The 20,050-nt window shown below is 56.6% G+C and overlaps 1 protein-coding gene across 2 annotated transcripts in view; it reads left to right on the plus strand.

Annotated features, from left to right (window-relative positions):
- FBLN1 (fibulin 1) overlaps nucleotides 1-20,050 on the plus strand; it is an 80,999-nt gene that overhangs the window by 31,741 nt on the left and 29,208 nt on the right. The window contains exons 9-15 of one of the 2 annotated variants that reach the window (XM_086403282.1): nucleotides 1,367-1,510; nucleotides 2,558-2,686; nucleotides 3,184-3,309; nucleotides 6,024-6,143; nucleotides 6,972-7,103; nucleotides 9,080-9,203; nucleotides 17,579-18,030. In XM_086403282.1, the coding sequence (XP_086259408.1) occupies nucleotides 1,367-1,510; nucleotides 2,558-2,686; nucleotides 3,184-3,309; nucleotides 6,024-6,143; nucleotides 6,972-7,103; nucleotides 9,080-9,203; nucleotides 17,579-17,933 (1,130 nt within the window). In that variant the 3' untranslated portion in view covers nucleotides 17,934-18,030. Of the gene's footprint in view, nucleotides 1-1,366; nucleotides 1,511-2,557; nucleotides 2,687-3,183; nucleotides 3,310-6,023; nucleotides 6,144-6,971; nucleotides 7,104-9,079; nucleotides 9,204-17,578; nucleotides 18,031-20,050 lie in introns of those variants that run through there. The other variant, XM_086403281.1, reaches the window with a different exon arrangement.

Raw genomic sequence — 20,050 nt, forward strand, 5'->3', positions numbered from 1 at the left:
CAGGCGACAGGCGGTGTTGGGTCCCAGGGCTCTAATTTAGCAATTTCCGATTCAGACAAAAGAGCTTGAGTTTTGAAATCAGAGACACTGGTGTTGAACGGAAGGTGTGTGTGCGTGCGTCCTAAATCACTTCTGTTGTGTCTGACTCTTTGTGACCCCATGGACCCTGTCAGGCTCCTCTGTCCATGGAATTCTCCAGAATACTGGAGTGGGTTGCCATTTCCTTCTCTAGGAGATCTTCCCAACGCAAGGATCGAACCCGTGTCTCTTAGGTGTCCGGATTGGCAGGCGGGTTCCTTACCACTAGCGCCACCTGGGAGCCCCAGGGAAGCCCTCAGTAGTTTTAAACACTACCGCCCTGGGACCAGCCCAGGAGACAGGAGGTGGGCCTGCTTTCTCCTGCAGTCACCACCTGGCCGGATCACTGTATGCTCTTGGCATTTGAGTCCAGGTCTGCCAACTGTCCTTGCCCTCTGCCCCAGCAGAAGATTCTGGGTCCTCCCTTGAGGTCAGACAGACGTCCCCCTGGATGTGAGCTGCAGGTGCCACCAGCCAGAACCCACGCTGCTGGGGCTGCCCTGTCACCCCCCTGGGAAGGCTGGCAGCGCCATGACAAGGGACAGGACTTTCCATCTTGTGTCTGTCTCACGCCCTCGCAGATAAATCTGCGTTGATCTTTGATTTGGCATGGTGGTTTGGACTGAAAGCCCTGCCCCCTTTTATTGCTATCCCAGGATGTTTACAGACAAACAGCAGCAGCCCCTTAGGATGGGGGTGATTTTATCTGCAGCCAACCCCAGTCTTTGTTCCTGAAACAAATTTGCCCCCTTTTCACGGGAGGTGTCTGCGTGGTGGGGGCCTCAGCTTGGCTGCACTGGCCCCTCTCCAGCCCCCTGCCCACGGAGCTGTCATCACTCAAAGAAGGGGGCCGGGGAGCAGGAGGCTAACCGCTCTCCCTGGGCCAAGATGGGGAGGGGCTTGCCCAGACTTTCAGGGGGCTTTCGGGGGCTCCGCGGAGGAGGGCTTCTGTCGGGGCTGGAAACCCTGACTCATGGCAAAATCAGCCCAGTTCACTGTGTGGGACTTGCAGGCAGGTGGCCTTGGCTTTGGTGCAGTGGAAGATGGAGGTGTTGAGGGTTTAGGGGCAGGGAGATGGACCCGAGAGGGGGTGCTTAAGGTGGGGTGTGCTGCTGTGACCTGGGACCCAGTGGGGAGGCTGCGGTGCGGTCCAGGCTGAGCACATCATCTTAACTCCATCTGTGGTTTCATAAAGAGGAGGGAGATGGGACTTTTTTGGAGATCTGGGTGCTGGGTTTGGGAAAGCCCTCCAGGATTAACCCTGCCATCTCTATCTTTCCCCCCGTAGATATCAATGAGTGTTTGAGTATCAGTGCCCCATGCCCTGTTGGGCAGACGTGCATCAACACAGAGGGCTCCTACACGTGCCAGAAGAACGTGCCCAACTGTGGCCGTGGCTACCATCTCAACGAGGAGGGAACCCGCTGCGTTGGTTGGTATTAAAAACGAAAGCTCGTTTGAAATGGACTTTTCTGTCTGCTCCAGCACAACCCTCCCTTCTCTGGAAGGAGAGAGCAGATCCCCAAAGGAAGGGGTGTGCACCTGTCCGTCTATCCCATGGCTGATCGCCAAGCCTAGGCCTTTACTGGCTATTGCCTGGACCGTTGCAGTAGAATGCCAGCCCACCTACTGCCTTCATCTTTGCCCCTTCAAGTCTGTCCCATTCATTCTGAGATGAAAGCTCTCTTGCTCTTTCCTGCTCAGAGCTCCCTTTGGTGATGGTTCCTCACTGGGGCAGACAGATGACTGATGCTCCAGCTTGCAATTTGTGTGTGTACGAGGGTACTCAGTCACTTCAGTCATGTCTGACTCTTTGCGACCCTATGGACTGTAGCCCGCCAGGCTCCTCTGTCCATGGGATTCTCCAGGCAAGAATACTGGAGTGGGTTGCCATGCTCTCTTCCAGGGAGAGCACCCAGGGAGTGAACCCACATCTCCTGCTTTGCAGGCGGATTCTTTACCATCTGAGCCACCAGGGAAGCCCCACTTACAATTCGGTCCTCCTGAATTGACCCCAACCTCACAAACTTTATAATCCAGATGGAACAGGTCTTGCTGCTCCCCAACAAGCCCTGCCCGTCTCTGTCTGTGTGACTTTTGCTCTTACACTGCTCCCTTTGCCACCTGCTCCTACCTTCCTGTGGGTTCAGGCAAAGGCATATTGCGCCCATCCTGCCCAGATCCCTGCCACACAGAGGAGTCTCCTCCTTCCTCAGCGTCTCCCCAGTCCCTGGGCACTTCCTGCCTTACTTAACTGGGGCCACTGCTGGCTCGCAGTAGCAGGAATCCCCTGAGGGTAGAGGCTACGTCGGGTCAGCTGTCTCTCCAGCGCATAGGACGTAATCCGGGAAATCACGTTGAAGCATTAGACGGTGCCACGTTGTCAGTTACGTTTTTGTGGGCTCCTTCCTTGCCTTCCGTTCTGATCACGCCCCCTCCCCCACTAAAGGGTTTTCAATGTGTCTTTCTTTTCTGCAAGATGTGGACGAGTGCTCTCCCCCCTCTGAGCCCTGTGGGCCGGGGCACCTGTGTGTGAACTCCCCTGGAAGTTTCCGCTGTGAGTGCAAAGCCGGGTACTACTTCGACGGCATCAGCAGGACATGTGTGGGTATGTGTGTATCCCTGAGGGGGCGGCTGGCCAGGTGACATGAAGGAGAACCAGCCTGGGGTGCACCTGTAGTGACCGCGTGGTCTGCTCCTGACCTCTGACAGTCCTGAGTTCAGACAGTGCTGGAGAAGGGACCTGGATCGGGAGACCCACATTCTAGGTCCAGTCATGCAGCTCCTGGGGGGTGCTCCCCACCTGTAGAGCAGGTGCTCTGCTAGCCCCGAGACTCCAGCCCCCTGGACAGATGCCCCAGAGTCTTTGTGATTTCCCAGAGAGGCACTGTCCTGGAAGGAGCACGAGGCTTCCCCAGTGGGCAGAGAGGCAGGGTGGTCCCAGCGCCCCTGCTGACTTGCCGTGCATTTGGGACTGGTCACTGCACCTTTCCCCGGGAGAGGAGGGCGGAGGAGGTGGGGGACAGAGGTCGTGAGCTGCCAGGGAGGACAGGCAGCCCCGTCCAGGGAGAACTCTGCCTGAGCCGCCCGCCCGCTCCGTTTCAGACATCAACGAGTGCCGGCGGTACCCGGGGCGCCTGTGCGGCCACAAGTGCGAGAACACGCCCGGCTCCTACTACTGCAGCTGCACCCTGGGCTTCCGGCTCTCCTCCGACGGCCGCTCCTGTGAAGGTGAGGGCCGGCCGTGGGCAGGGATCAGGGCCGCCGGGCCTGCATCCACTCCCTTCCCCGAGCTGCCCGCTTCCCCGCCGCTGCCCCGGCAGGCCTGCTTGGGAACGACTCACTCGTGCCCCAACACGTATCAGATGACGCGTCAGCAGGGGCGATGCCTCTAAAAACGTGCTTGTCAGAGATGACGGCCCTCCCGGTTTCCCCTGGGTCTGGCGGGTGCAGATAACGCCTGTGCGCACGTGAGGCTGGACGAGTGGGATGTGGCTGAGAGTGCAGAATCTGAGGGCTTCTGACCCACCGCCGTCCTCACGTGACCCTGGGGGCTGGCTGAACCTCACCAGCCTCAGTGTCCTCACGGGGGAAATGAGGTTGTTTATGCCAAAGAAGGGGGCTTCCCTGGCGGTTTGGCGGTAAAGAATCTGCCTGCCAATTCAGGAGATGTGGGTTCGATTCCTGGGTCAGGAAGATCCCCTGGAGAAGGGTATGGCTACCCACCCCAGTATTCTTGCCTGGAGAATCCCATGGACAGAGGAGCCTGGCGGGCTACCGTCCATGGGGACACAAGAGTCATGCCTGTCTTAGCCACTAAACAACAGCAATGCCAGAGGGAAGCAAAAGCTGGATACTTGTTTAAAGTGGTAAGACAGATTTTATTTACACACCTGCAATAGAGGAAAGAGAGTTTGGCATAAACTGGTCTCAACTCCACCAGGACAAAAAGTGCAGCTTTCTATATGCTGAGGCCTGCTAAGGAGTAGCACTGAAGGATGGTGAGGTCAGTGGTCAGCGCAATTAGGCCAGCTGTGTCTGCTCCCTGGCTCTGACCCTCCTGCAGAGTGTGGGAGTTGGTGGGGGGGGCTCCCTCTTCTTGACTGCATTTCAAAGGCTTGGTTCCCATGTCCTTAGAAGGACACTCCTGGATTGCAGAAGACACATCTCAAAGGGACAGAGGAAGGATTTAACAGCTGCAGGTTTTCTGAAGTAAATGCTTCTAAGAAAAAGGGAGGTCAGGGACTGCAGTCCAGCGTTGGCTGGAACACACAGGAAATTCTTTAGCAGCGTAGAGATTTCCCAGGCAGGCATTTCAAGGGTCATGGTCTTGGGCTGATGCTGATATTTGGTCAGGTCTCTGGTGGGAGGATTCGACCAAGTCAAATTGGTGCCAAGAATAACACTGCCTCCCTCTGACGGGATGGACTAAGATGAGGTGAGAGCCCAGGGCCTGGCTCGTAGTAGGTGCTCCGCGGGTGTCACATCTTTACGGGAATTAGGTGAGCAGGTCAGCAGAGATCGAGGGCTTCTGACCACTCTCGGCAGTCCCTCACAAGCTCCCTTCCTTGCAGTACAGTGCCCAGGGGTGACCTGTAGAGCCAGCCTCCAAACACGGCAGGTCTTATAATTCTGGATTAAGATGGATGATCACAGATATGCCAGGACGCACCCCGGCGTGTAATTCTCACCCTGAAGGATGGACAGTGTGAGGGGCTCCTGGGTCCCAGGCTTCCCCTGAGGTTCTGGGACTCGTCCCCAGGAACCAGACCCAACATACACATGTAATGTCAAGGAACCAGATTCATGCGTGGGGCGGGGGTTGCGGGGAGGGTCCCTCGGGCCTGGGTTCAGATCCCAGCTCTGTCACGGTTATGGTGTTGAGAGTCATCAGCATTTCTGGGCCCCAGGGTCCTCATCTGCAAAACAGGGCTAGTGAGACCCACCTAATAGCACTAGTAGGGGTCATGAGGATGAAATACGATGGAGCCTGTCCAGCGTCTCACAGTGCCCTGCGTGAGAGGCCACGCTTGTGACATGAAGACTGCTGGCGTCATTGGTATTATCATTTGTGGTTTGTGCAGTCCGTGGTGACTCCTTAATGACCGAATAGTAGATACTCATACCTGTTAGTGGACGATTTTGCCCAAAACCAGGGCCCGGCCAGCTTTGCTGCGTCATTCCGCCGAGCAGTTATAAAGCACCCCCTGCTCCAGGCGTGCAGCAAGAACATGGTTCCTGCCTTCAGGAAGCGTCTCTGGGATGTGATGAGACACCACACTGGGCAGAGGGGACCAAGCGCACAGGGGTCAAGTGACAGCCAGGCCAGGCGTGGGGGTGCTGCAGGGGTGAGAGGGGCTGAGGCACTAAAGGACATTCTTCCCTGCTCACCCCTCCTGCCCTGCTAAGAATTAGCAGTAAACAAAAATGAGAAGGGACTTCTGGGCCAGAGATTGGCAAAGTTGTTTTTTTTTTTTTCCTAAAAGCCACACAGTAAATATTTTAGGCTTTGCCAGCCACGTCTTGATTGTGCCTCCTTAACTCTGCCATTATAGTGCACAGGCAGCCGTGGACTATGAGCGTGGCTGTGTGCCAATAAAACTTTATTTGCAAACACAAGTGGTGGGCCGGAAGTTTGCTGATCCCAGTTCTAGGCAGAGAACAGAAGAGCAAGAGCCCCAGGGTTGGTGTGGCTTGAAGCAGGCAGTGGCAGGAGTGGGGAGATGCCAGATCCCCCAGCCTTGAGGGGCTGGAGTGGGAGCCTCTCTCCCTTAGGGAAACCTCGAGCAGGTCCCTGGCCGTACATGTGGTAGCCTCTGCCTCTGTGTGTGTGTTAACTCGAGGGAGGTCATGGCCCACGGACGTGGGAGAGAGGTCATGACCCACTCGACTAGGGACCAGGGACTCAGCTCTGAGCGGTAGCCTCGGGACCTTGTCTCTTTCAGACGTGAACGAGTGTAACAGCAACCCCTGCAGCCAGGAGTGTGCCAACGTCTACGGCTCCTACCAGTGTTACTGCCGGCGAGGCTACCAGCTCAGCGACGTGGACGGGGTCACCTGCGAAGGTGAGCGGGGAGAGGCCACCTCTCTCCTGTCCCCCACTCCCCGCTCCTCCTGGCTGGCGAGTGGCCTGGGTTTCTTCCCTCTGAGATGTGTTTGGATGGACTTTGCCCATTATTGAGAGTGAGGTTTGTAAAGGAGGAAACCCACTCCCAGACTTTCTTTAGTGACATAAAATGGAACAGAGGTGATGGCCATGGGTGCCGCCCGGACCTCGAGCAGGGCCGGGGTGGGGGAGGCGGGGCTGAGGAGTCACACCCCTGGCTCGACCCTCTGCCTCTGGCCTTTCAGAAGCCCCTCGCCGGGCCTGGGCCACCCTCCTCTGTAACATCCGGGTTCATCCTGCACTTACCCGGTGGTCGGAAGATGAAACCAAATGATGATTGAAGTGCACTTCATACATGCCTGGCACAATGTTGGTGCTCGGAAGGCAACTGTTTGTAAGGTTATACCTATTTTTATTATATAAAGTGTGTCTGTTATTGGCACGTTTATAATCATTGGCATCAGGATGGAGCCGGCAGGGTACCTCTGTGTGTGCCATTACAAAGCCCTTGGCTCTGCTTTGTTCCCCAGTCTCCCTCTCCCCACCCTGCAAACTTCACACAAGAACTTGCTCTGTGGCCCCAGGCTAGGCCTTTTCCCTCTCTGGGACTCAGCGAGCCCTTCTGGCAGGATGGCCTCGGAGGCCGCCCCGGCCCTGGCACTTTGAGACCCCGCTGTGTCCTGCTCGCCCTCGGGGCTGACTTCCAGGTCACAGCTCAGCCCACTGGGGGCTGTAGCCCAGCCGGGAGGGGTCCGCACAGTGCTGAGGGTGGGCTTTGCCGTCACAGACATCGACGAGTGCGCCCTGCCCACGGGGGGCCACATCTGCTCCTACCGCTGCATCAACATCCCTGGGAGCTTCCAGTGCAGCTGCCCCCCGACCGGCTACCGGCTGGCCCCCAACGGTCGCAACTGCCAAGGTGAGCAGGGCGGGTCCCGGGGTCTCCCAGGCCGTCCCGCGGCTCTGCAGGGTGGGGGGCACTGAGGCTCCGCAGCCACAGCACAGGTGGGGTGCGTTTGTGGGGGACGACTGTATCTGGGTGTGTCCTCGCCCCACGGGCACCCTGGTCTCCCATGCTTGGGCACGCTTATCCACCGGGGGTTCTGAGTCCTCCTGTTCTGCCCCGGGCAGCCCCCGGGGGGCCAGAAGTGGGGCTGACAGCCTTTAAAAGGAAGACGTCCAGCATCAAGGAAGCAGGCCTTCAGTACCCAGAAGACCCCACAGCTTAGCACTGCTGTTTAGTCTCTCATTCAGTCACTCAACATACCCAGGCCCTGCCAGGTGTTAAGGGCAAAGCAGTGAGCCAGTGGTGCAGGCCTCTGTCCCCGGGTGCTGGTCTCCACTTGGCAGGGGGATGGACCTGGTCAGGGTGTGTCCCCACCCTGAGCTCTCTGTATTGAAGGCCTTTATGGCCAGGGTTCCTGCGGAGCCCAGGGATCAGCTAAATGAAAGGTGAGTGGCCTGCATCCTATCCTCGGCTCCCAGTTCTAAGAACACTCCAGGGGTCACTGCGTCACTGTCTCTTGGGTTACTGAAAGGGGAGCTGAGGAGATATTTGTGAATGAGCAACCCCGGAACGGGCGTGCTGGCCTTACCCTCGGCAATGGCTGCAGTAGCTGGATCAGAGGCTGGGACTGTCCAGCCCCTGCAGCGAGCCTCCTACAGGGCCTGGAGGCTCTGGGGGCCGGGGTTCTGCAGATGTCCTTTCTGGTCATGAAGGGGGTTTGCACACTGTGATCAAAGGCGGCAGGAGCTGCGGCGTTTCCTGGGAGGGACTGCTCGGCTGTCCAGAGCTCCAGATGGAAGTCGCTCTGTTTTCACATTTCTGAAGGAGCAGATGACCTGGCCAGGCGCCCTCACCGCAGCCTGGGGTCCTGCCAGACACAGCGAAAACACATTCCTGAGCCTCTCTCGGGCTTTGAGACTGGGGACCGCTGTTTTTGCTACCAATGGTCAGGATTTGGCACCTCTTCACAGATGCCTCAGGGCTTCCCAGGTGGCGCTAGTGGTAAAGAACCTGTCTGCCAGTGCAAGAGACAAAAGAGACGTGGGTTTGATCCCTGGGGTGGGAAGACCCCTTGGAGGAGGGCATGGCAACCCACTCCAGTATTCTTGCCTGCACAATCCCCATGGACAAAGGAGCTTGGAGGGCTACAGTCCATGGGGTCACAGAGAGTCAGACCCGACTGAAACGACTTAGCACGCACCCATGCAACCTCTGGCATGGTGGCGCCCCCTGAACCCACCGTTTGGCTGCTCCGGACAGCTGTGGGGTGGGGGACGACTCCCCATGTCCAGGTGACCTCCTGATGTGCCCCAGGCCTGGTTCTGGTCCAACCCAGACAGTCACTGACTTTGGAAACTGGGCACAGCGTAGACTCCCTTTCTGCCTCAGTTTCCTCATCTGTAACGTGGGGCTGGTGGCTTCTGCCCATTCCCTCCTCAGACGTTAGAAGTGGCACGCGAGGTAAGACTGATGCACCTCGAGAGCCTTGGAGAGGTGCTGGCTGCCTGGGTTCAAAGCTCAGCTCCCCCACTTACCACATGTGTGGCCTTAAACCAGTCACTTAAGCCCACGAGCTCCTCCTAAAATGAGGGTAATAACCAGTACATGCCTCATTTAATTATAATGAGAAGTGTTTCCTGCCAAACACTTCAAGGGCCATAATTTAGAGGTTGCTGTTGTTATTATGCTCACTCCAGGGATCATGAATAGTAGGTAAATTAGATATAAATCTCCTATAAACAAAAGGGCTGGCACAGGGCTGTGCTCCGGAGAGCAGCCAACGGAGGGCAAGGATGGCCCGATCCCCCAGACTCTGGGCACCCCCATCTGGGCCGGGGATGGTGTGGGGGGCCTCAGCCTTCACCGTGCCGCCTTGGGGTCTCCCGCAGACATCGATGAGTGTGTGACCGGCATCCACAACTGCTCCATCAACGAGACCTGCTTCAACATCCAGGGCAGCTTCCGCTGCCTGGCCTTCGAGTGTCCCGAGAACTACCGCCGCTCCACAGACGCGTAAGTCCCTCGGGCCCCGCGGTCGTCTGTCTGTGTCGGCCTTCCTGGGGGCTGGGCTCCCGGCCTGCACGAGTCGGAAGTGGGTATTCATGAGCTGTGTCCTCCAACGTGGGTCTTGGGAAACTCAAGGATCCCCGGTTCTCAGGCGCCTAAATGCCAGCAAGACTGGTCGCAGAAAGCGAAGGAAATTGGCCTCAAACGGGCTGAAGGTCGGTGGGCCTCCTCACTGACCTGCCTGCACATGGAGCCAGGCAGAAACCTGGCCTCTGCTCCCTGGGGTGGAGCCTTGGTCAAGGGACAGCTCTTTGGACCTCAGTGTCCACCTCTGTGGGTTACAGGAGGCAGAGCGTGCCGACTCAGATGGAGATAGCAATGACTCCAGGTGGGCTGCACCTGAAAACCACATTCTGTTCCGCCCAGCGATGGTGTGGGAACAGCTCAGAAGGTTCTGGGTTCTCAGCTTGAAGCTGTGTGTCCATGTGTCACTGTAAGCTCGCTGACTCTCAGGCTACCCGATGTTTGCTGGGGTGTCTAGAAACCCCGTTCCTCAGGGAGCAGTGAGGACCCTCTGGTCTCGCCATACACGATCCCAGCTCTTGTTTTGTTGGGTGGGTCTCCTTTCTTGCCCCCAGAGATCGTTTCAGGGAAAGCTCCTCAGTGGGAGCCCATCTTAGGAGCGTGGACGCGGGATCCCTTCCCTCCTGCCCTGGGCAGTGCCAGCACCCAGCCATGCTGCCTGCCCTGGGCAGTGCCAGCACCCAGCCTCGCTGCCTGGGAGACCCGGCCTCTTGACCTTGACCCTGCTCCTCCCGCCAGGGGTCGGGGCCATCTGGAGCAAAGGTCCCAGGCTCCGGCGTGTACTTGTTCTGGCCAAAAGCTAGAGCAGGAGATGCTCAGATGGCCCCAGTGTTCTTCGCAGCATCGGGGATGTTCATCCTCTGGCCTCGCCCACCCCCCAACCCTCTCTGTTTCCCTGGCAGGCATTCTTGTGGGTAGGGAAAAGCCACCCCAGGGCTGGGTTTGCCAGCACTCAGCATTCCGAGAGCCGGGGGCTTATACAACAGCTTACAGGCAGTGCGAGTGCTCCTGAGCTGGGAAGAACGATCGTGTCCTTGATTTGAGGCTGAGCTGCTCCTGTCTGTCTGTCCATGCTCCCTCACTCCCTCCGAGGCCCTTGTCTGTGTCTGGGTTAGAGGATTCTGGAAGATGGGCTGGTTGCTGTTGACCTCAGACTCAGGTGCGGTCATGAAGGCAAACGGGGAGGAGGAGGCTGCCCTGCGCGGGGTCTTCACGCCTCCGACGCAGGGGGTGGGCAGGCTGGCATCGTGTGCCGAGACTGGCTGCGGTTGGCTCCCCTCCCCGGTCCTTACACTGATGGGTGCTGCGGCTGGGGAAGGGCCTTTACTTGTTCGGGGAGTGTTCACCGTGAGCCTACTGTGTGCGGGCACCTGGGCAGACAGTGGGCCCGCAAAGGCCCCTGGGCCCTGCTCTGAGCCCAGGAGGAGCCCATGGGAAAGCAGCCGTGGGCAGAGTGCAGGAGTGCTCTCATCAAGGAGGGCTCTCCGCCGGCAGGAGTGGGGGGCACAGAAGGCAGGGGTACCTAGAGTTGGTGATGCTGGAATGAAGCGGGGAGGAGTCGGGCAGAGAGGGAGGGAGTGGAGGGTGGGATGGGCATGGGGTGTAGACCTGCGTTAAAGGGCAACAGAGGAGTTCCGGCCAGGAAATAGGGTGCCCAGCAAGGAACCACGCCTGCTGACTGAGGCATTGATGCTCCAGGGCGTGGTCTGTCCCCATCCTTTGGGTTCATCGCCCTGCCTCCTGGGGGATGATAAAGAGGGAGCACCGTCATTGTCTGTTTGTATTAGGCGCAGGAAGTAGGCTCCGTCCACGGTCAAGGTTGGGGAGGGGTTGGGGCTCCAAGCAGCCCCTCCAGGGAAGACTGTGGCCCCATTGAGCACATGCTGCTCGCGAGCGCCACCAAGCAGCTGGAGCAGAGGCTGGGAGGCGGGTGGGGCTGGGAAAGTTGTGTCCCCTGCCCTGAGGGTGCGATGGGCTGTGCTCCCTTCACTGTTCTCAAGCCTCATGGAGATGCTATGGCATTCTGGAGCTATCTGGCTTTGGTGTCAGCCTCGCTTAGGTTTGCCTCCCAAATTCAGTCCATTCCAGGTCCCCTTTATAGTCAGCAGGTCCCGTGAACTTCTTGCTGAAAAGGGAGCAGTGGTGTCACCCTCTGGGTTCCTGTTGGGTGACTGTGATTATGGGAGCAGAGCCGCTTCCATATGGCTCGCTCTGGGTTCAGCCTGGGGGGCTGCGGGTAAGGTTCCCCCAGGCACATTTTACTGCCAGTATTTATGGATGGAAGGAAGGTGGACGGTGGCCCTGGTGTCCGGTTGAGGACAAAGCCTGGGAGGCTGCCTGGAGGAGGAAGGAACCAGGCCTGGGACTCCCATCCTGCCTTCCAGGCCTGCCTCTCCTGTTCCTTGGTCCCGTGATCTGGGGTCTTGGTCACCCTGGGGCCCATTTTCCCCTGTAACACGTGCTGACAATACCTGCTTGTCAGCGCCTTGAGGATTAATGGTAACGCTCCGGGTGCCCGGCCCAGGGGGATGATAAAGAGGGAGCACCATCACTGTCTATATTAGGCGCAGAGTGGTGGTAAGGAAGATGGCCACGAGCCACCCCGTTCTCCTCCTCAGAATCCAGACGTTCCTCAGAGCGACTGCAGCTGTGGCTCCATGGCTGACTGTGTGCCTGTGGGCTGACTGTGACCGGCCAGGTCTAGGGTCGCTCAGTCCTCAGACAGGAAGACGAAACTCGGCTCCTGAAGGGCTGTTGAGGAATCGTGGGCCAGCCAGGAGCCCAGCGCTGGGCGCAGGAAGTGGGGGCCGGGCCTGGAATCCTCGGTTGACAGGCCTTGGGGGGTGGGGGTCTCGTTTTGGTTGCCTTGTCACGTATGGGGGGGCTGTTTCTCTGGGACCACAGGAGCCCCGGTAGCTTAGGGCCACTGACACGTCGTGTAGATGTGGGCAGGACGCAGGCCAGAGCGCCAGGTGAGGCGGAGCTGAGCCTCTCAGCCCTGCGGACTCCTCAGACTGGAGCTTTCTGTTTCACGGCCCTTTTCCTTTTCTGCAAAAACTCTCTTAAGAATTTATCTGACCTTCAGAAAGCGATTTGTGCAAGTTAAAAGTGCTATATTAGAAAGGACCAGGGAAACAGCACTTCCGTGGTTTAACATTCAGGGAGCCTTGGCTGGCAAGATTTGAGTCTCTCTCTCTGTTGCTGGGCCTCAGCCTTCTCTCTGTCTCTCCACAAACAGCCTCCTTCTGGCCAGTTTCCCTGGTGGCCGAAGGGCGGTAACTGGAGCGTGACCCAGCAGGCCGGGCCACAAACCACAGGCCTGGGCCCCAAGGACTGACCAGGCTGTTAAGATCCTGACCACGCAGTTCCCTCCTCCCCACAGCAGGGATATTCAGTGTCCCTGAGCCTGGGGTGGGACCGAAAACATCCTCTCTACCCCCTCGGTGGGGCAGACCCGGAGACCCGGGCTCTCAGAAGCCAGGGCCAGAGGGAGGCTGGCGGCCTTAGTTGGCACAGCTCCTGGCCCCAGGGTGTAACCCTGGTGGACAGAGTGGGTGGAACCCTACCCTGGCTAGTTCCTGGGGCTTGTGTCCAGAACGACAGGAACTGCCGGTGGGGATGGCTGCGAGCTTCAGGCGGCCACAGCAGCCATACCTCCCGGGAGAAGGCGCTGGCCTTGAGGACCTTTCTTCTCTGGCGTGTGGTGACTTCCAATAATTGCATTTTCGTGGAACTTGGGGTGTCCTGAGCAAAGTCATTGAACCGAAAACTTGGGGCATGTTGTGCTCTCACACGGGTCGAGATGGAAACAGAACTGGGTGGTCCCCAGGTTCTGGGCCTCCTCTGCTCTGTAATAGATGCGGTGGCGGCAGCCCCTCCTCCATCCAGACACACCCGCTAACAAAGACTTCAGTGCCACCCCCGCCCCCCCCCCCGTCTGACAGGCAGTTTGCCAGAGGCAGTAAGTTACACTTTCTGGGATGTTTGTAGTAAGTATGGGGTAGAGCAGAGTGGAATCATTGAAGTTGCAACTGACCAGGAAAATCAGGGCCGAATTTACTTGTGCGCATGTATTAATATAAAGCATGTAGTGAGTGTCAAGCTGATGCTGGGTACTGGAGATGAAGCCAAAGAGCCATGGGAATGGAATGGTCTGGAAGGAGCTGGGCCCAGAAATGCCCAGAGGGAGGAAGGGCTTGGGTGCTCTGTGGGGTTGGGGGTGTGGAGACCATCGGGGAGGAAGCAGTGTTCTGCTCTCTGGTGTGATGTCTGTGGGGGCGATACCAGAACTTCACACACACCTCACGTTCCCTGCCTTCCACACATGCCGAGTTAATCATTTGGCGAATGAAAACCCTGGGAGACGTGGGAAAATTTAATACATGTGATGGAGACTCTAGCACCACCTGCTGGCCAGACCCACCAGACCCTTCCTGAAGTGGGGGGGTGTGTGTGTGTGTGTGTGTGTGTGTGTGTGTGTACATACAGCCTTTGAAGTGTGGTGGAGACTCTAGCACCACCTGCTGTCCAGATCCACCAGACCCTTCCTGAAGCAGGGGTGTTTGTGTGTGTGTGTGTGTTTGTGAACACATAGCCTTTGAAGTGAGGGCTTCCCAGAGCAGCTGTGTGTGTGTGTGTGTACACATAGCCTTTGAAGTGAGGGCTTCCCAGATAGCTCAGTGATAAAGAATCCAGCTGCCAGCGCAGGAAACACAAGAGATATGGGTTCGATCCTTGAGTCAGGAAGATCTCCTAGTGTAGGAAATCGCAACCTGCTCCCGTATCCTTCTCTGGGAAATCCCATAGACAGAGGAGCCTGGCGGGCTCCAGTCCATGGGGTCACAAAGAGTCGGGCATGACTGAGCGACTGAGCCAATACAGGCCAACTTTGCCTGCCACTTAGTAGACTGGAGACATGGACAAGTTACATGTCCTCACTGAGCTTTGGTCTTCCTGTTAGTAAAACAAGAATCACGTGGGACAGCGAGGGGAGCTTGGGGAAAGAGAAACTCTGACTTACCCAGCACGAGGCCAGGCACGTTCCTTGGTTTTTCCAGTCACCTGGCGCACCCCCTTTTGGCCTGGACCAGGGTGTCTGTCGGTGTGGGCTGCCCTCAGCAGTACCCACGCCTGCTGTCTTTGCCACTGCTCCCCCTCTGCCTGTCAGCCACCTCCCTTACAAAACCTTCATCTTCAGTGTTCCTGACTTTCACATGCCTTTACTAGCATGGAGCTCATTCCTAAGCTCATTTCTAAGAGCTGAAAATGGTAAACAGCCAAGTAAATGAAAGGATTCCAATGAGTGACTTCTGATAAAGAGCCTGGACATAGGATGTAAAAAGAGACAGTGCTTGCTAACAATAAACGCCAAGTGTTAAATAAGTTCTAGTCACCCAACACGAGGCATGGAAACTGAAAAGCTGAAATGGAGGCATGATGGAAGACAAGGACAGTAGCAGATGCTCCCAACTGGAGAATCCAAGCACAGTTAAGATGGCGAGACTTCCTGGGACATGCTCTGTCAAGTCCTGTGGGGCTCAGCACCTTGGCTCTCCTCCTAAGGCAGCTGCCTTCATATTGTGGTGGAGTTCAAGAGGCAGAAGATAGGCCTGTTCTTATCATCTCACAGAAGGTTAGAACCTGTCCCCTTCCTGTCACAGGAAGTTAGAATCTGTCTGTATTCTGGTAAAGGAAGTTAAAACCTATCCTCATAATCCTGTCACAGGAGTTTAGGAGCAGTAAATATTCTCTCACAGGAAGTTAGGACCTGTCTCCATCGTGTCACAGGAAGTTAGGACTTATCTCTGTCCTGTCACAGGAAGTTAGGACGTGTCTCCATCCTATCACAGGAAGTTAGGACCTGTCTGCATCCTGTCACAGGAAGGTAGGACCTGTCGCAGGAAGTCAGGATGTGTTTCCATTGTGTCACAGGAAGTTAGGACCTGTCATAGGAAGTTAGGACGTGTCTCCATCCTGTCACAGAAAGTTAAAACCGCTCCTCATATTGTCACAGAAAGTTAGGACCTGTCTCCATCTTGACCCAGGAAGTTAGAACCTGTCACAAGAAGTTAGGACCTGTCTGCATCCTGTCACAGGAAGTTAGGACCTGTCTCCATTGTGTCACAGGAAGTTAGGACATATCTCTGTCCTGTCACAGGAAGTTAGGACGTGTCTCCATCCTGTCACAGGAAGTTAGGACATATCTCTGTCCTGTCACAGGAAGTTAGGACGTGTCTCCATTCTATCACAGGAAGTTAGGACCTGTCTGCATCCTGTCACAGGAAGGTAGGACCTGTCTGCATCCTGTCACAGGAAGGTAGGACCTGTCGCAGGAAGTCAGGATGTGTTTCCATCGTGTCACAGGAAGTTAGGACCTGTCACAGGAAGTTAAGACATGTCTCCATCCTGTCACAGGAAGTTAAAACCGCTCCTCATATTGTCACAGAAAGTTAGGACCTGTCTCCATCTTGACCCAGGAAGTTAGAACCTGTCACAGGAAGTTAGGACATATCTCTGTCCTGTCACAGGAAGTTAGGACCTGTCTCCATCGTGTCACAGGAAGTTAGGACATATCTCTGTCCTGTCACAGAAGTTAGGACGTGTCTCCATCCTGTCACAGGAAGTTAGGACGTGTTTCCATCCTGTCACAGGAAGTTAGGACCTGTCTGCATCCTGTCACAGGAAGGTAGGACCTGTCGCAGGAAGTCAGGACGTGTTTCCATCCTGTCACAGGAAGTTAGGACCTGTCACAAGAATCACAGGAAGTTAGGACGTATCTCCATCCTGTCACAGGAAGTTAGGACCTGTCTGCATCCTGTCATAGGAAGGTAGGACCTGTCGCAGGAAGTCAGGACGTGTGTCCATCCTGTCACAGGAAGTTAGGACCTGTCACAAGAGTCACAGGAAGTTAGGACATGTCTCCATCCTGTCACAGGAAGTTAAAACCGCTCCTTATATTGTCACAGGAAGTTAGGACCTGTCTCCATCTTGACCCAGGAAGTTAGAACCTGTCACAGGAAGTTAGGACCTGTCTGCATCCTGTCACAGGAAGTCAGGATGTGTTTCCATCGTGTCACAAGAAGTTAGGACCTGTCACAGGAAGTTAGCACCTGTCACAGGAAGTTAGGACGTGTCTCCATCCTGTCACAGGAAGTTAAAACGGCTCCTCATATTGTCACAGAAAGTTAGGACCTGTCTCCATCTTGACCCAGGAAGTTAGAACCTGTCACAAGAAGTTAGGACCTGTCTGCATCCTGTCACAGGAAGTCAGGATGTGTTTCCATCGTGTCACAGGAAGTTAGGACCTGTCACAGGAAGTTAGGACATGTCTCCATCCTGTCACAGGAAGTTAAAACCGCTCCTCATATTGTCACAGAAAATTAGGACCTGAACCTGTCATAGGAAGTTAGGACCTGTCTGCATCCTGTCACAGGAAGTTAGGACCTGTCACAGGAGGTCAGGATGTGTTTCCATCCTGTCACAGGAAGTTAAAACTGCTCCTCATATTGTCACAGAAAGTTAGGACCTGTCTCCTTTGTGTCACAGGAAGTTAGGACCTGTCACAGAAAGTTAGGACCTGTCTCCATCTTGACCCAGGAAGTTAGAACTTGTCTCCATCTCTGCCCCAAGACTTGGCTGGTCCTGTGAATACAGACAGGGAACTGGGCCTAGAATACAAAGCTTTAGTAAGGAAACACAGGAAAATACTTGACTGAGCACAAATCTAGCTTCCTTACACACTCTGTGACTTCGAAAAAGCCACTGATTCTTTCAACCTCAGTTTCCTCATCTGAAAAATGGCCCTCAATGCCCCCTCACAGTGTGGGTGTGATCACTCTAGCAAAAGCATGCTGACGAATAGCCAAACGCTCTGTAAATGGCGGCAGCCATGTTTGCTGGCCTGGAGAGCCGCCCAGTGTCGCCCTGACCACTGTCTGGGCGAGGAGCTGGGAGCCTGGACGACACTCAGAGGGCAGGTGTGCCTGGTGAGGACAGCCTGGGGTGGGGTCTGCCGGTGAGAGAGGGACACCCCTTGCTCCAGGCACAACCCTGGCCCCAGCCACCCAGCGCCCCCGAGGGTGTTGGAAGAGGCTAGTGCCTGAGGCAGCGGCTGGAGGTCCCCGGCACCTCCCACAGGTGAGTGAGGGGTGCTCTTCTCGTTGGCTGATTGGCCAGAGGGGCGGCGGGAGGCCCCGCCCAGCAGGCCCCCCGCTTACCCCGCCCCACGCTCTGTTGTTTCTCCGCTTGCTGAATGGGCCCTAACCCTCTCCTTGTCTCTCTGTCCACTTTTCTTGCAGCCGCTGCGAGCGCTTGCCTTGCCATGAGAATCAGGAGTGCCCCAAGCTGCCTCTGAGAATAACCCACTACCACCTCTCTTTCCCCACCAACATCCAAGTGCCCGCCGTGGTCTTCCGCATGGGCCCCTCCAATGTCGTCCCCGGGGACAGCATGCAGCTGGCCATCACCGGCGGCAACGAGGAGGGCTTTTTCACCACCCAGAAGGTGAACCACCACAGAGGGGTGGTGGCCCTCACCAAGCCCGTCCCCGAGCCCAGGGACATGCTCCTGACCGTCAGGATGGACCTCTCCCGCCACGGCACCGTCAGCTCCTTTGTGGCCAAGCTTTACATCTTTGTATCTGCAGAGCTCTGAGCACGCGCTTTGGGCCGTTGAGGGGCCCCCCTTGTTGCTTTCCCCACCCTCCCCTCCGGGATGCCAATAAAGGCTCAGCGGGCAATCCCACACAGCATGGCTGGCGTGCCTTGGTTTTATTTGGCGCGGTCGGGAGTGTCTGTGCTGCTTGTTCCTGGTGGGGAAGGGGGAGCCCAGCACTGCCTGGCGCCCCCAAGGGTGGCCAAGGAGTGTTTTCAGTGAGGGGTCTGCGTCCAGGAGCCCCTGAGAGTGGGAGTCACAGTCCATACCGCCAGGGCGCCCCAGGCCAGGGCAGAGCGAGGTCAGATGTTTCATCTGAGATGATTCTTTGTCCCCTACTTGTGCTGAGCCCAGAGGACGAGGTGACGGAGGCCCCTAGGGATGGCTGAGCTCCATCCCCTCTCACTTCACAGATGTGGAAACTGAGGCCCAGAGAAGGGGAGGGGCTTGACCAAGGTGACGTGGCCTATGTGTGGTAGAAGGCAGTCTAGGACCCAGGTCTTCTGGTCCCAGCCTGGTTTCCTTGCTGTATTGCCAGGAGCTGAGCCTTTAACTGAGACCATAAAAGCTCCATCTTGGGACTCAAACCTCCCGTTCTGTCTTGAGGAGAAGCCCAAACTTGTGGAAGAGCACTGAACGTGATCACGGCATCTTACATGCAGCCCTTACCTAAGGGAGGTCGGTTCCCTCCACAGAGGACCCCAGCTTTGTACCAGGAGGAGGCAAAGGGAGCCTGATGAATGTGTCGCTCATGGGCCCCCCTCAGTAAGCCCCGGGCCTTCCTGTGCGCTACTTCCCATCCTGTGGGGCAGGCGTGTCATCCCAGAGAGACTCGGGGAGGGGCGGGTGAGCGATGTGCGCAGGGTCTCACAGTTGATCTTCGAACCTTGGTTTGCTGACGGCACAGCTCTGACTGTTCTGTTCCGTCACGACACCGCCAACATGAACCTCGATGGGCCTGCCTCTCTTCGAAGATCTCTCCCACCGTGATCCCAGCCAAGCCCCCAGTGTGCCTCTCAAGGCACGGCATCATGTATTCCTGGCATCCCCTTCCAGCCTGACCTCAAATTGTTCTCCCTTGCCTTGCTTCCCTTGAACCACACTGTTGGGTTCTCTGCTGCCACAGGCCCTTTGCACATGCGTTTGCACCCTTGACCATTCAGTTGTTGGCTGAACCGCAGTCACTGTGCCCCTGTCGCCACGGGGCCTCCCTGGACACCCTTGGGTCATGTTTCCCCTGTCAGTCTTTCCCCTAACTCCGCCTCTGTGACGCTCCTCATAGTTTGCAGGCCTCTTGTCTGTGTTTCACTTTTGTCCCCCACCACCCAGAAGGCTCCGGGGAGTCAGGGAGCAAGTCTGTCTCGTTCGGGGCCGTGTCCCTAAGCTCCTGGCGAGGCGTAGCATGCCGTAGGTCCTCTGCTTCTGTCTGCTGAGGGAATGGATGACTTCCTGCCAACGTCGCTTTGCATGTCTAGTATTTCTGTGGCTGCTGATGCTGTTTTCAAGTAGGAACGTGAAGGGGAGGCAGAATGTCAAGAGGAATCAAGTGAAGGATACTGGAGGGGCCTAAGGTCCTTCCTACAAGGGCCTGGAAGAAGATGGGGAAGGGGTCCACTTTACTATCTAGTGGAGAGGACAGGTATACAGTTAACACGGTGCTCTGTGCCCTGTGACAGAGGCAGCAGGTAACTTGCCACAGGAGCATACACATGGTCCTAGCCACTTGCCTCCAAACCCCTGCTGTCTCCTAGACCCCTCTCTGAGCACCTCTGGTCTGGACCAGCTTGCGATCTCCCAAGCTGAAGCCAGAGGACCTCTCTGAAGGACCAGTCTGGTTGTGTCCCTCCCCTCTTTAGAACCTTCTATGACTAGCAGACGAAGCCCAACTCCCTTGGAATGGCACCTGAGACCGTGCCTGCTCCAGCCTCTGCCCACCTTTTCAGCCACGTGTCCCCCCTGTTCCCCACTCTGGCTGACCCCCTGCTAGTGACCAGTGTTCTAGTTACGCAGAACTCCTGCCCTTCTCTACACTCGCTTTCTCCAGGCCATAGCACGTGCCATGCCTTCCTCCTGCAAATGGCCATTCTCCCTGAAGACGTATCTTAAAGGTCACCTTG

This window comes from Bos grunniens, chromosome 5 (assembly GCF_055505025.1).
Source record: "Bos grunniens cultivar Pamir isolate PY7600 chromosome 5, Bosgru_T2T1.0, whole genome shotgun sequence".
In the NCBI taxonomy this organism is placed as follows: Eukaryota; Metazoa; Chordata; class Mammalia; order Artiodactyla; family Bovidae; genus Bos; species Bos grunniens.